Source organism: Rhinolophus sinicus, chromosome 16, assembly GCF_057876585.1.
Source record: "Rhinolophus sinicus isolate RSI-liver-muscle chromosome 16, RSI-T2T, whole genome shotgun sequence".
NCBI lineage: Eukaryota > Metazoa > Chordata > Mammalia > Chiroptera > Rhinolophidae > Rhinolophus > Rhinolophus sinicus.
The window spans coordinates 24,444,781-24,461,054 of record NC_142516.1 but is presented as its reverse complement, the minus strand read 5'-3'; the positions used below and the strand labels follow the sequence as shown (position 1 = coordinate 24,461,054).

Below are 16,274 nucleotides of genomic sequence, written 5' to 3'. Positions count from 1 at the left end.
GGCCATTCCCTGGTCAAGGTAATAACACTATCATCTGTGTATGATAGAAATGCTTGTCTTTCTGTTCGACTTTGTTGAAGGGGGGAGATCTAATGGATTGCATAAAAATTACCCAAAATGATACCAGATTATTAAAACAGGCAATATGTAAAGAAGGGGGCAGAGAATAATTTTTCTGGGTCTGGAAGCTTTGTCCATCTGTATTTAGGGTCCAAAGCTTTTTTTGCAATATTATATGGTCTGCCAGAGCAACCAAAAATTGATCCCTTTCTTCCTCTTTCTGGTGCCAGAGATCCTAGGGCAGCATTGTATTGTTTGTGTCTGGTAATATTTAATCTTGATGACAGCTGGAACAAACATGGTTTTATGCTCACCTCAAGTTCTATCACAGTGTATTACAGTGAACTCAGAAAAACAACCCATACTTTTAAATAAAACTATTCTTTTTTAAGTTGCTTGAAATTGAGACTTCCATTTGACATTATAAAAACCAACAACTCTGTTCATCAAAAGACACCATTAAAAGAGAGAAAAGGCAAGCCACAGACTGGAAAATTGGTATTTGCAAAACACATTTGCAAAACTCATCTAAAATTTATAAAGAACTTCTGCAAATCAGTAAGAAAAAGACAACCCAAAAGGCTAAAAGACTTGCGCTTCACAAAAGAGACTGGTCAACTGCCCAATGAGCATATAAAATGATATTTAACATCTTCAGTTATCAGGAACATGCAGATTAAAATCATAATGAAATTCTACTATCCATCCATCAGAAAGGCTAAAATCCAAGGTGTTGGCTAGGTTATGGAGCAACTGGAACTCTCATACACTGCGCATGGGAAAATCAGTACAAGCGCTCCGGAAACTTGTTTTACTGTATTGTTAAAGCCAAAAGTAAATATATGTCCTAAGATCCAGCAAGTCTACTCCTGGGCATGTACCCAACAGAAATGCATACATATGTGCATCAAAAGACATGCTCCATAATGTTCATGGAAGTATTGTTTGTAAGAGTCAAAAACTGGAAACAGCTCAAGTGGTCACAGCAGTTGAATAAATTAATAAATTGTGGTATATTCATACAATGGCACACTACACAGCACTGAGAAAGAATGAACTACAGCTAACTTGAAATGACATTAAACCTCACAGATATGTTGAGCAAAAAACTAGACACAAACAAGTACACACAGTGTGGTTCCATTTAAATCAAGTATAAGAACAGGCAAAACGAATCTATGGTAAAAGAGATCAGAACAGTGGTTACTTTAGGGAGTGCTTTGCTGGGATGGAGGCTTGAGGGAGTCTTCTTGGGTACTGGAAATATACTATAGGTCAATCTAGATAGTGTTACATGGATACATACATGTGTAAACATTCATTAGCCATGTATACTTAAGGTTTGTGTACTTTGCTGTACTTCAGTTATAATTAAAACTTTTAAAGGTATATTTAAAAAATAAAGTTTTCCAGTTTACCATCTTCTCTTCTGTGAAGTCAGGCAACTGTCCCAGCAGACAACTAGAGGGGTATTCTCTGAAGAATTCAAGCAAGTAAAATTGGAGATCAAATTGGCTTTATTAAGCTATTCGTGGACATGGCAGCATCCCTTCTAGCAACTAGAAAGCAGCTCCCAAAGGTATACAAACTGGACGTTTTTATAGGAAGAAGCGTAGGGCAAGGGAGCTAGTAACAAAAGATAAGACAGGATTATTTTGGGCTGGGACATTTTTGGGAGGGGGTAAGAAAACAGGAAGGTGTTTTATCATGCAGATTGCTTCTTTACAATGGGGGAATGGAGACGATACACTTTAGTTATATTTGGCTTTTAAAATAATATTTTAAAATTGAAAAAAGAGGACAGCTAAATGTAATGTGGTCTCCTGGATGGAATCCTGGAATAGAAAAGGACATTAGGGAAAATCAATAAAATCTGAATAAAGTATGGCGTTTAGTTAATAACTATGTGCCAGTGTGGGTTCATTAGTTGTGAGAAATGTACCATAGTGATGAAAGATGTTAATATAGGGGAAACTAGATGTGGAGTATATGGGACCTCGCTGTATTATCTTTGCAACTTTTCTGTAAACCTAAGACTATTCTAAAATTTAAAAGTTTATTTAAATTTTAAAAAAAAATTGGAGGAAAGAACTTTTACTTCAATCTCAGACAAATCACAACTTTGGCATAAGCGTACCGTATTTTCCCGAAAATAAGACCTAACCAGACCATCAGCTCTAATGCATCTTTTGGAGCAAAATTAATATAAGACCCGGTCTTATATTATGCTATATAAGACCGGGTCTTATATTATGCTATATAAGACCGGGTCTTATATTATAGTAAAATCAGACTGGGTCTTATATTATATTATGTTATATAAGACCAGTCTTATAGTAAAATAAGACTGGGTCTTATAGTGAAATAAGACTGGGTCTTATATTAATTTTGCTCCAAAAGACACATTAGAGCTGATGGTCCAGTTAGGTCTTATTTTGGGGGAAACACGGTAGTGTTCAGGCCACATGATTGTAACTAAGCATCAACCTTGATCAGATCTCAGTCTAATCATAGGTTCTGTAATTTTCAGTAATGGCGGAAAACAAACCATGAAAGCTGAAACTACAAGTCAAAACACGTAAAATCATAAAACATGGAACTGATTAGACAGGAAAGTACAGATAAGGTGTTGTGGAAATAGGAAATCATTGTAATTTCTTGAGTTAGGAGCTGATGTGGTGAGAGCAATGATTTAGGAATTTATTCTATGAGCAGTTTGCAAAATAGATTGAAGTTGGGGAGAAACTGAGGCAGGGGGACCAGCAAAGAGGCAATAACAGGCATGTGAAACGAGTCTCAATTCTAAAATCCTAAAATGAAACTTATGGCAAAGGGTTCAAGCAATGTTATTCTTAGTGCCACATACAACCTGTCTTAGGCACCTGGGAACAAGAAAAGCTTATTGTGGAGATGGGTGTATCAGGAGATCTTACCCCGACTCCATCAGGTATTTGAACCACAGAACTATTTTATGTCCCCTTCTTCCAAGTCCAAGCTCTCCTAGTGCCTTGTCAGGACTGTATCTTGACATCTTTGCATGTCTTGCAGTAGCCCCATGCTTGTTTGATTGTCAAACTTGAGAAAACACTTCTTTTTAGTTGGAAATTATTTCAAACTTACAAAAAAGTTGCAAGAATAAGAATAGAATACTACACAAAAACCATAGACGCTTGTTACACCTATTGTTAAATCTCTCTCTCCCTCTCTCTCTCTCTCTCTCTATATATATATATATATACACACATATTGCATATATATCTAGTATTTTTGAACTGAGAATAATTTGCACACAGCATGGCCCTTTAGCCCTAATGACTTCATTGTGAATGTCCTAAGAATTAGGACATCTTTTTACAAACCACAGTATAGTTGTCAATTTTGGTACATTTACTCAGTAACTGTCTCTTGAATAGAACAGAACTATGAAAATACTCATTATCCTGGTCTGACCTGTCCCATTGTTAACTGAGTCACGGGCATGAAAAATCCAAAGTTTCATTTGAATTTCAGGTTTGGGTGTTTGAGGGTACCATAGAATCAGATTTTTCATGTTAGTTTTGAATTTGATCCATTATGTGTTTGTTTGACTCAGCTGTTCAGCTATTCTAAAAACACCTTTGTCAAAGAATAATACTGACACCAATAATGGCAAATACTAATCTAGCAATCCTAATTACTCATATGTGCCAGGTACTGTTCTAAACATTTTGTATATGTTAATATTAATGCAGTTAATCCTCACAACAACCATAAAGGAACATACCGTGATTATCTTCATTTCATACATGGGGAAATGTGGGCACAGAAATTAAATAACTTATCCACAAATAAACAGCCGGTAAGGGAATAAAATCAGGATTTGAACCCAGGCTCTTAGACATCTTTCTTGTCTGTTAATCTCTCTCTCTCTCTCTCTCTCTCTCTCTCTCTCTCTCTCTCTCTCTCTCTCTGTCTCTCTCTCCTGTGTGTGTTTAGCCTTATTACATTTCACAGTGTCTTCTCTAAAGATGATCCCACACTATTTTTTTGTTATTGATTACTTCTCATTGTGTCACGTTCCCCTAGGAGAGAAGCATTCATTTTCTTGATGTGTTTATTTTTCAGCTGAAGAAAAGGTGACTGGTCCCTTGAGCCCGGAAGAATGAACTCAGAGGAGGCTGTTTATACAAGGGTCTCCCACTCACCAGCTGTTGAGTCTGTACATGAAGAGCAGGATCGTATTACTTCAATGAAAGCATGTAACCATGTTCCCAAACCACTGACAGCCAAGTAGATTTAGTACAGTGGGGTGGCCTAATAAATATTTAATCAGAAGCATTTGATACAAATCTGTCTTGCAGCAGCGTCTTCAATTTAGGGTTGTCTCCTTATCTAGCCTCATGTATGCTAAAGTGATCCTTGCTACTTCTCACCGCAGTGCCAGCACTGATCTCTGGAGCCACGATGGAATTCTCCTCATTTGGGCTGTGTCTGTCCTGTTTGACTGCTATTTATAGAGACAATGTGGGTTAATAACTACTTGTTGAGTGCCTGTTCCAGGCCAGTCATCAGGCTGGGTGCTTTACAAACATTTAATCCTCACAAAAATTCCATGAAGTTGCACTTGTTTTCTTCACGTTGCCTCCGAGCAAACAGAGGCTCAAAGGGGTTGTGCGCTATGCGTGAGAGCCCACAATTGGCAGAATCAGGGCTCAAATCGAGGTCTAAATCCAAAGCCCCTCCACTTTAACATGCTGCTTTGCCTATTACTGTTCTAGAGATAATTAGCCCATAATATCATCACTGGTCTTCCTTTCATAAATAGAGGTGGGGATGAGGGTATATGAGAAGTGCCTGAGAGAGAAGGTCAAGGAGGCTTTAGTGTCACCGCACCGAAGAATCACAGAATTATTTTCTAAGAAAAATAACACAATGTTCTTTCAGATCAGAAGTTGATTAACTATGGCCGGTGAGTCAAATCCAGCCCCCAACCTATTTTTATAAATAAAGTTTTGTGGGAACACAGCCACACCCAATGTTTTATGTATTATCTACGGCTGCTTTCTCTCTACAATGGCAGACACTGTATGGCCTGCAAAGCCTAAAATATTGACTATCTGGGCCTTTCCAGAAAGTTTGCAGACCCCTGTTTTGGATGACTTAGGAAGAAAGCCAACTGTTCTCATTAAGGCCAATTTATTGTGTGTGTTTTTTCCATTTGACTGAAAAACTACTTAAAGATTTGTGATGCTGAGATAATCACCGTATTCTAATGGTGGTAGGGGAAGGGTAGAGGGCTGTAGGGATGTAACCAGGGAAGGTTAAGGGATGGAGTAGAAGAGAAAGGTCAGGCCCTCTGCGTCCCCAGCCAACTCCTCACCCCAGGCTCATGTCACTCATTCCTTCCTTTTCCTCCTGCCAAATCAAGTTTCTTAAAATAGTTCTTTGCTCATAAACTTGGAAGTGGCTTCTCTCTTACCACATGCTCAAATCCCAACACCCCAGCCTGCAATTTAGAGACCACAGCAATCTGACCCCTACTAACCTTCCTTTCCACCTCCCCTTTTTTCTTCTCTTTTTTTTAACCATGAGGAAGTCATGCCAAATTTGAGTTTATATTTCAAAGCCATTTTACTTGTCTTTGTTTCATTTTTACATAAGCAGAAAAGCAGACATATAATATTTGTAGGTCATGGATTTAATAACAGAAAACCAGGTTGAGCTTTCATATAGGATGCCACTTCACCTAAGGTAAAACTTATAAACAAAAGAAAACTTTATAAATGTACTAGTTACTTTTCTGTACTAGACATTATCCAATTGTATTTAGAAAATAAGTTCTAAGGTTTTGTTTCATTTTTAGATTGTAATATCATAAGCTTTCTCCCACATTGCTATGTATTTTTCATAAAGATAATTTTTCATGGCTGCAGAATATTTCATCTTTTATATGTTGCAAAGCTTTCTTAATACTTCCCTGGCATTTGGGCATTGAAGGTTGCTATTTCCATGCATTTCTTCTCCTATATCCATTCCCTGGAGTTGTGCTCATTCCCACCTTTGCTCAAGCTGTTAAGAGGTCATATCTTCCCTTCTTGTCTGCTTGTCTTAAGTCCTACCCTTCCACTGTGAGTCCTTCCCCCTTCAAACTCCGATTGCTAGGGACATTTTCAAACTGACCCTCAAAATGAGGGATGGATTTCAAGAGACTTATTTCCCTAGGAAGTGCTGACGTACTGGAGAACCATCTGAATCTGACAGCAATGACATTGCAGTACCAAAGGGCTCAAAAACATCCTCGTTTCCTGGTGATGTACTCAGTAGAATGACTTATTTTAGAAAATAATAATAGCTAACATATTATGTCCTTTCTATATATCAGGCATTATTCTAAGCACTTTATATACACTGTCATTTATCTTCATGACAACCCTTTCAAATGGGTGCTGTTAATACTTTCATTTTACAAATAAGAAAATTGAGGTACAGAGAGATGAAGGCAACGTAGCTGTGAAGACTTGGTATTTGAATTCAGACGGTCTGGGATGGGAGTCTGGATGCTTATTCACTATGGCCTTTTATCTCCCTAGTCTCAATCACCCAGTCTCAATCCGGCCCACATCATTTTCAGAGTGTATGCAGAGGGACAGGGGATGCTGAGTAATGTTCTTGCTGGGAACAGAGAGCCTGTTCCTCTATGTTGGAGAGACCTGGCTGGAGGCCAGCATCCTTTCCTAATGAGATCAACAGGCAGACACTTTTGCTTTGTCCTTGGTCATTCTCTGACCAAGAGGCATTTCCAGAGCAAGGCAGGATGTGATGGAAACACCTGTGTCTTCCAGACCTCACTCATTTCAGTGTCCCCAGTGCCTAGCATAAAACAGGCCATCATACATGGAGAAAGTATTGTGACATGGTAATATCACAATTGTTATAGCCTAGTTAAATGCCCCTCTCATGCCCTCTCCCAGGAAGGAGTGGGGCCTCTTGCAATGATTATATGAGAGTGAGTTTGGAAAGAAGAGATTCAGAGCACATTCCAGAGGTGTGTATAATTGCAAAGCTGAGTCAGAAAGGGAATGAATAGTTATTGGCCTCTAGTTTGAAGAATGATAGAACATCAGTGTTCAAAAAGGTGTTAAAATTATCATTGCCAGCCACCCTCCAGTGCCTGATTCCGCTAGGATAGCTCTGCCAAGCAAATGCCCAGCCCCCTACTTGGATACCTCTACTGATGGGGACCTCATTACCAAACAAAGTTCATTTCAGTTTTGTATGGATGGTTCTGTTAGAAAGTTGGACTTTTGTTGAGGGGAAATCTATCTTTCTGTAGCTTCCATCCATTGGTCTAATTCTATAATACCTGTGGGATGCTAGAGAACACGTCAGCTCCCTCTTCCACACAACAGCCCTAGAGAGATTTGAAGTATGCCACATGCTCCCTGAATTTTTTCCTCTCCAGGCTAAATACTCATAGGTGCTTTAATTGTGTCTCTTCTCACATGGTTTCCAGGCCCTTTGTCAGGTTTGTGTGTACTGACTACTTCTCATTTTACTTAGAGCTCTCCAAGTATGGAGCTAGCCCACCCCATAGAGCTCCAGCTCACATCAGAGCAGAAACATCCTCTCCCTGCTATGAGAAATTAAATGTCTATCATGAGTTTCTAGGATCAGAAATTAGTATTCTGTGTTCCCAGGGGTTCCAGGATTTTTGAGTGACTTTGTTTTTTGAGTGACTTTGTTTTTAGGTAGAAGGAGGCAGGAAGAGATGTGGTTGGGAAGAGATGATAATAGCTAATATTTTTTGAATGCTTATTATATGCTAGACACTGTGCTAAACACTTAACATGAATTATCTCATTTAATTCACTCAGCACCCCTTGTAGGTGGTACTGTTATGACGCCTATTTCACAGCTGAAGAAACTGAGGCTTAGAGAAGCTCAGCGTTCCTCCAGACTAGGTGGTGTATGCCAAGACTCAGGCCAGATATTAGTAACAGGGAGCAACAGGTGGAGATTTTGGGCTTCAGAAAAGAGCAGTATCAGGGCAGTGATTGTGCTTCAGAAAAGCCAGGTATATCAGTGAAAAGGGGAGTTAGGGGTGAGCGCAGAACTTCTAAGGCCCCAAAGATTGAGAGGGAGAAAGCCACACAAGGGTGGCACAGAAGGATGTGATGTGCAGGGGAGTAATAATAGTCACAGTTACCGTTTGCTAAATGTGTACGAAACCAGGAGCTTTGCATACGTAATCTCCCTTAATCCTCACAACCCTAACTGGGAATCATTATTATGATTGCTATGTAACACATGAGGAAATTAAGGCTTATTGAGGTTAAATGACTCTGAAGGCTGCACAGCTGGTAAGCCACAGGGTCAGGATTTAAATTCAGGCCACTGACTCCAGGCCTGTGGCCTTATACCTAAAGGGGAAGACTGTTGGCAACATTTAAGGGGAGGAAGTTTCTCTTCTAAGAGATGGGGGAATCCCAGAATTTATGAGGGATCTCAGGCTGCAGGCAATGCTTGGCAAGAGAGGACAAGGAACCTGGCTCTGGAAGACACAATTTTGTCAGACTGTTAACATCAGCAGTGTCAACCCTGAGGCTATCCTAACTTATTCCAGTAGCAGAAACCTAAGAGGTGAAATGTCACCTGTTTTTATGCCTCCCTAGCTGCTTTTATCCTTTTTTAAAAATGTAAGCAATGTGCTTTCTCTTAGTTCAATGGTCCTTAAGCTTTAGTGTGCATTAGAATAACCTGGAGGTCGTGTTAAAATACGTTACACCCCACTCCCAGAATTTCTGATTTAGTACATCTGAGGATGAAGCCTGAGAACTAGCACTTCTAACAAGTTACCAGGTGGTGCTGACGCAGCTGGTCCTGGGAATACATTTAAGAATGCTTTAGTTTATTAGTAAGGCTACTTTTGCAAATTTCTAAACTCACTTGGCTGTGAAAAGGTAAGTACAGAAAAAGCAAAGGACTTGCCCATAAGCCAGAAGCACCGGGAATGAGTTGGTGGGTGCAGACTTAGTGAGTCACTCCAGCTAGGTGAGTGACTGGCGGGAGAGCCTGTATGTGCTGGGGAAGATAAAAGTCACAGCCAGAGGAGACTAGCTATTCCTGGATAGGAAGGAGGGGAGCAGAAGGCTCCAGTGACCTGGTCAAGGGAGCAGAGTGGCCACAGTGACAGAGACCTGGTGAGGGCAGAAGTCAAATGGGGTAGAGCTCTTGTCAAATGCTACAGGCTTCTGGCTGGGCTGCAGGGAAAAACAGGAGAGGGAGAGGGCAAGCAGCCAGGAGTGAGCTCCTTGGGATCGTGGCCTGTGACAGAATCTGGTGATCACATTTCAGCTGCGACTCACTGTCTCCAAAGCCTCTTTCTGCCTGTGGATATGCCCATCAGTCATAAAGTGCCCAGGAGTTGCCCTCTGACAGTAGCGAGGTGAAGTCCTTGCAGCAAGAGAACTGAAGACAGCACTAAATGCTATTTCTTCCCCTTAGTGGTGGGTCCCACAGTGGCAGGCAGGGCCAAAGCTGGGGAGCTCGTAGGCAGGTGGTTTGACCTCTGATGTTCTCCAGTTCCTGGAGCGGCATTTCTCCCTCGTGGGAAACTGACTCAGCTGCAGTCTGTGCGCAGTGCAGAGAATGGCTTTTGTGGCTGCAGCAGTGGGCTCATGGCTGGGTGTCTGGCTGCTCTCACTGCTCCTTGAGGTATTAGAACGGCTTGGATGGGAGGCTCCTTTCCCTTGGTACCAAGAGATGGACCATCTCTCTGCAAGACTGCATGCCATTAGTCCTTTCAGCTGCAGGAGCAAAATCATACTCACAGGCCCTCCCTGGACCCTGGCCTTCAAGCACTATCCACCTAGCTTGAGCCAAGTTCCTGTTTTCCCTCTTGTGACCTTCATCCTGTTTCTTATACATATCTGTCCAGTTAACAGAGGATTTGTTGAGGGCATACTAGATGGCAGGCCCTCAAGGAAATCACAATATAGTCAAGGAGACCCATGTACAGCAATAATTACAAATTACAGCCTTGTAGGATAAATGCTGTTCCTTAAACACAAAGCTCTTGCCCTCTTAGGACATTTGTATTTGCTGTTCCTTCTGTCTAGAATGCTCTTCCCCAGATCTTTGGGTGAGGTCACTTTACTCAGGTAACTTCTGAAAGAGCCCTTCCCTGACTATCCTATGGAAAATAAGCCCTCCCAATTCTGAGTCCATTACCATATGATTTTTCTTTAGGGCACCTCTAACCATCTCACATTAATTAATTAATTAGTTAATTATCTATCTATCTATTTTTTGGTCAACCTCCCATACCAGATTGTGAGCTCTGCAAGAGAGCTGGGCCTTGTCACTGCTGAATTCTCAGTTCATAGAACTGGTACCTAGTAGGTACTCAATATGTAGTTCCCTTTTGTTCATTCATCATAAGTGATTACCCAGTTGAACTTTTCTGAGCCTCTCTAGAGTCAATGAAATGGAGAATGAGGCCTGTCTGGTTGGGGAAGAACATTTTCAAGCCTATCTTCCCAAGCTTTCTACAGTCTGCACTGTCCCTTCATTCCAGACTGAACGTGTTCTAGCTCCCCACGAATTACTATAATATACTGAGCTTTAAGTAGGTACCGGGGCCTTCACGTTATTTAATCCTTACAATGCTCTGCAAAGTCAGCATCATTTCTTTGTTTTACCTAAGATGAAACAGGCTCAGGGAGAGTGACTCGCTCAAAATCACAGATAGCAACGTGTCCAGGGGGGCTCTCTGGAAAAGGTCTACCAGACTCCACAGTCTACCCACCTTCTGCCAAGTTCCTACAGGCCTTTGCCATCACATCTCCACCCTAGCCCTTTCCTTCTCACGGGACAGCTGGGCCTAGGCTAGCCTGGTTGGTCCTCCACCTGCAGTGAGGGAAGGTGCTTCAGATGTCCGCAGGATGGAGAGGGGGCTGATCTATCTCCACCGCCAGAATTTTCCTTCCCGCGCCCTCCCCACGGGCCCGGCTGCTGGATGCCCAGTGGTCCATTCCAAGGCCTGCAGCGATCGCGTGCGCCGGAGGAAGGAGACTGGGGAAGGAAGGAGAAGCTCCTTCAAAGGACCCGCGCGCACTCTCTCCTCCCTGCGGTTCCCTCCCGGCACCCAACACCCCCAGCACTGTCCAGTCCGGAGGCAACGCGCATGCGCGGGGCGCTCCTCGCCCCCTCCCTTCGGCGGGCCGCCCTTTCACCCTGGCAACCGAGGCGCGACGAGGGCGCGCGCGCGGGCTGGGTGCGGACCGGGCGGGGCCGGGCGGCACCGGTGCGGGCTGTGGCTTAGGCGGCGGCGGCGGCCCAGGACAGCGGCGGCCGCGGGTAGCGGTCTTGGCCTGTCGGACCTCCTTCGCCATCCCACACCGTTTTTCGACGTGGTTTCGGGCCCAGCGGACTTAGCCCCTGGCCATGGACTCCCAGAAAGTAAGCGGGGTGGGGGGCGCGGGCCCGCGGAGGCCGGGAGCAGGGTGGGCGGGGCGCCCCGGCCGGGATGGGTGGTTGGCGCGCGGGCCTGGTGGGGCCCGGCTGGGCTGCGACCACGGAGGGTGAGGCCCCCGGCCTTTCTTCCCGGAGGGAGAGAAGGGGCGCCCGCCGGCCAGTGGGGACCGCGCCTGGTGACCCAGGCTGGCCTGTGCGCTGCACTTGGTCCTGGGCCCGGGCTCCTGAGGGCAACAGGGAGGTGTTCCCATTTGTTAATCGTGTTGTGCAGCTCTCTAGGCCCCCCTTGATTCTCGCAGCCTCCCAGATGCTACTGAGGGTTTATCGCTTTCCAGCAGAGGAGGAAACTAAGGCACATGGGGTCTCCCTGCTGACGCCGAAGCTGATGCTCTTTCCTCCGCCCTGCCTGCTCCTAGGACTCTTGGCACAATGCATGCTTCTTTAGGTCGGGAACCAAATCTCCTTAGTAGCACCCCTGCCCACCCCCCCTTCTCTAGTATAAGCGGGTCTTGGTGTTTAGTGTTGATTGAATCGAGGGGAAAGAGTTGTCAGGGCAGCGGTTCCACCCTCTTTGACTAGTAGTGTGTGGCTAGTTACAGTTACCTTAGTGGTGATCGTGGCATGTTTTATACTTTCCGAACCAGTTAAGGAAAGGATATACAGAACTAGCCGTTTCAGTTAAGAAGAACAACAACAAAAACAAGTTAGAGAACATAGCCAATGTTTTCAATACAATTAGAAGTGAGTTATTAATATTCAGCCATCATCCCTATATAGAAATCAACCACTCTCTTCTCTTTGTTAGATTATAGTAACTGAAATATAGTACAGTAAGGAAACAAGTGTTATTAATAATGTAGCAGGGAAAAACAAGGGCATATCCAAGAGGGCATTCTTTTCTATTATTAGACAGAAAGCACTGGAAAGACTTACTAGAACAATGTTTTCTGTAATTTTGCCTGGATTCACCTTCCTTAAGGAGCGCTGGGGGCATGAGAGAAGAGTGTAATGCTACATTGACAATTACAGAATTTAATAAAAGTGCAGGTGATTTCATTGTATGCCTGCATCTTGGTACTCAGTTGGGTATACTCGATTTTTATTTCTGTAACTATTAGTAAGACATTTTTAAAAAAACTACCTTTTGTGTTTTGAATATACGTTTAAAACATCTCTGCCTAAATTTGTAAAACATTTCACAGCTTATTGAACTTTTTATATAAAAGTCATATGATATCTGAATGGTGTTTGTTCAGGGCAAATGAAAGGGCAAAGTTTTGGAGTCCAGAGACTTGGGTTCCATTCCGCTGTTTACTGGCTCTGTGATATGGAGCAAAGCACATAACCTTGATTAAAGCATTTCCTTATCTATGCAGTGGAAGTAAGAATATTTTATAGGGTTATTGTAAAAATCAGGTAAATAGTTATGAAAACAGTGTTATTAAAGTGTACAAAGTGCTAAAATACTCTATGCGCTGTAAAATACAATTTTAAAAAGTATTTTAATATGGATCACCTTATATTGCCAGGGCATGCATTATCCCTCACTTTAATGAGGACTTAAGGAGGTGTGACTCTTTCAAGGTCATATCACTAGCCATAGGCTAAGTAAGATTTGAACTTACTTGTTCTCATTCCAAATGATGTGTTTGGGTACCTATACATACCATGTGCGGTTTCTTCAGAGGTAGCAAAGAAATAACTGTTCTTTCTTAATGGCATTAATGTAGCTTATTTGCGATAACTTTGAGAATCAACTTCACAATATTAGAAAATGTGTTGAATTTCCCTGGTGGTATCAAATAATATTTCTAATTTAAAAAAAACAACCCTTCATTTTGTTTTATATCTTAAAATGAGTATCTGGTGTTAATGCTTATCACCGTGAATTATAATCATGAATACTGCAGAATCAGTTATATACCTCGACTAATAATGAACTAAACTGGATATTTATTTCTCTTTAAATAGGACAGTAAGCAGTACATCCCTGGCATGATTTTTCTTTCCTACTATGGACTGTTACAATGAAAATAGGAGCAGGGATGGTATCTTAGTGTAAGGAAAATAATTAGGTACTGTAAGTGGCAAAGGGTGACAGTGGCTTGAATATATATACCTGTTTGTAAGGCATTGGGATTTGGGCTTTAAATTATTAAGAGGATGGCTTTGGAGCCTGTTCTCCAGCCCTACAATTTATCAGCTGACTGAGCTTGGGTAATTTGCTGTGTGTGTCTCCATTTCCTCATCTATAGAGATAATAATTATACTTATCTCAAAGGGTTATTGTGAGGATCATGTTAATTTTGAAAAATCACTTGGTGCACACATGAGTACTATCTGTTAGCTGTTGTTACTAATTTCATAATTCCATCTTCAAAATAACTCTCCATTTTTTGTTAATTTGTGTAACTATTTTTCTAATCCAGTCTAGCCAATTTTTTTTTAATCTTTGCCCTTAAGTTTGAAAGTATGTTTTCTGTTTTTAATGTATGTAAGAAATGACTTCAAATGGTGGTGCCAAAGAAGAGTTGTTAAATCCTAGTTGAAAGAAGATTGGAAGTTCTCACTCATGCAATCAGACAATAGAGGTTCAGTTAACTGGACAGTCTTACAGAAGCTTGATGGTGGCTAGTCAGCAAATGGATTAGCTTGACCAGCTGCTTTTTTTGTCCGTGAAAATAACTTGGACTTCAGTGTTGTGTTAGCAACAGATGCTTTGTTTGAGTAGAGGAAGAAAATATAATTGCCTTGGGTATGTAAGGCATACTGTTGGATACAGAGAACCACAGTATTATCTCCCAGAAATAAACAGAGGGATTTTGTTTATATCAAGTTTCTGGGACACTTTTGTGAACAGGATGTGTTATAGATAGGTGGTTTTGTTTGATACTTAAACCTTTTGATTATGTCCTTAAGTGGTTTTAAGATAAAATCCCAAAGGTTTCTTTACCTGATAAAATGTGTATATTCAAAGAAACCATTGAAACAAATGAGACATTTGTGCCGTTCTAGAATCTTGGTGCTTAAAATTTGATAGTTTAAGTTAAATTTTTGTACAAGGGATCATTCACATTCATAGGAGTTACTGTTCCTAGCAAAAGGTCCATGCTGTAGGAATAATAAAAGAGAAGAGGAAGGGGGAAGGGGTCCCAGAGGAAGGGCGTCACCAAGAGCATACATTGTCAATTGTTTGCTTTCCCTCACTTTTTACTGTGTGTTCTTTACTTTCTACTACTTGGAAAGGGTTAGTGACAGTCAGATGAGGCTTGACTGTATAAGAGTGGGCAAACCTAGAGTTTGGAGATTGAACTGAGTAGGGGGAGTTTACAGCATGACAGCCTGTATGTAGCAAGTAGCACGTCTACACTTACCTTCCTTATCCCAGGCTCCTCCTGTACTCTCGTGTTTGCTAGCCTTTGCCTTCATATTGTACCCTAGCAGTTCCATGACCAAAGACCCCCACCATGTCGTGTAATACCAACTGTCTAATGTTGGTCCGCCTTCCTCTTGTTAAAAAAATATTTCCTGAGGAAGGGAAACAAATGAAAATTGGGTATTGTTTTGCATCCACTGTTGTGGTAGACTGCTTTAAACTCTCACAACAGCTCTTACTCCTGTTGCACAGATATGGAAAATGAAACTCCGAGAGGTTAAGTGAGTCATTCAGAGTCACACAGCAGGCACATAATCAGGAGGCAAACCAGGTCTTTCTTCACTGCCCAAGCTTTTTTCATTACCACCCTTTGTGCATGAATCCTTTGCTTTTAAATGGTGGTAAGATTAAAATAATTAAAACTTAAGATGTTAACAGGAATAAACTCCTATAAAGTAGTTTTTTAAAAAGAAGCTAGTTAAGACTAGTGAAAATAGTTGATAGAAAGTATAGAACATGATTTAGATAAAACCCAGGAATTTGATCTTTCTTGTCCCTAATAAAATCATTATTTTTCTGTTTTATATATATATATATATATATATATATATTTATATATTTATATATTTATATATTTATATGTGTGTGTATATACACGTGTATATATGTAAATATATACATATACATATATATGTGTATATATATGTGTATATAGCCACATACAAAAACTATTATAATTATACTGATGGTAACCACTTTGAGTACCTCTTGTAATTGTACAAGTAAAATGTGACTTCATCCGTTGTTATCAGTATATATTGAGTATTACAATTTTAACACAGTTTTTTTCCTTTCTTAAAATGTGTATACACTTTTTGGTACTGTGTGTGTGTGTTTGTGTGTGTGTGTGTATGTATTTTCCCTCTCTCCAGCAATTTTTCTCTTTTTTAAGGTGTTTTTTTTTTCTTTTTTTATTGGGGAAGGGGAACGGGACTTTATTGGGGAACAGTGTGTACTTCCAGGACTTTTTCTTCTCAAGTCAAGTTGATGTCCTTTCAATCTTAATTGTGGAGGACGCAACTCAGCTCCAGGTCTAGTTGCCGTTGCTAGTTGCAGGGGGAAAAGCCCACCATCCCTTGCGGGAGTCAAGGAATCGAATTAGCAACCTTGTGGTTGAGAGGATGCGCTCCAACCAACTGAGCCATCTGGGAGCTCAGTGGCAGCTCAGGTCAAGGTGCCATGTTCAATCTTAGTTGCAGGGGGTGCTGCCCACCATCCCTTGCGGGAGTCGAGGAATTGAACTGGCAACCTTGTGGTTGGGAACCCACTCGCCCATGTGGGAATCGAACCGGCAGCCTTCGGAGTTAGGAGCATGGAGCTCTAC

The 16,274-nt window shown here is 41.6% G+C and overlaps 2 protein-coding genes across 8 annotated transcripts in view; both read left to right on the top strand.

The window, feature by feature from the left end:
* Positions 1–5,075, top strand: part of SLC44A1 (solute carrier family 44 member 1) — a 177,762-nt gene extending 172,687 nt beyond the window's left edge. Inside the window, exon 16 of the mRNA XM_074330783.2 lies at positions 4,165–5,075. Within this exon, the coding sequence (XP_074186884.2) occupies positions 4,165–4,179 (15 nt within the window). The 3' untranslated portion in view covers positions 4,180–5,075. The remainder of the gene's footprint in view (positions 1–4,164) is intronic.
* Positions 5,076–11,271: 6,196 nt separating this feature from the next.
* FSD1L (fibronectin type III and SPRY domain containing 1 like) overlaps positions 11,272–16,274 on the top strand; it is a 62,256-nt gene continuing 57,253 nt past the window's right edge. For 5 of the 7 annotated variants that reach the window (XR_016019286.1, XM_019734210.3, XM_019734209.3 and 2 more), the window contains exon 1: positions 11,277–11,499. Coding sequence is in view for 4 of the 7 variants with exons in the window: in XM_019734210.3 (XP_019589769.3) it covers positions 11,485–11,499 (15 nt within the window). In the remaining 3 variants the exon portion in view is untranslated. Of the gene's footprint in view, positions 11,500–11,854; positions 11,960–16,274 lie in introns of those variants that run through there. The other 2 variants (XR_016019285.1, XM_074330786.2) reach the window with 2 other exon arrangements.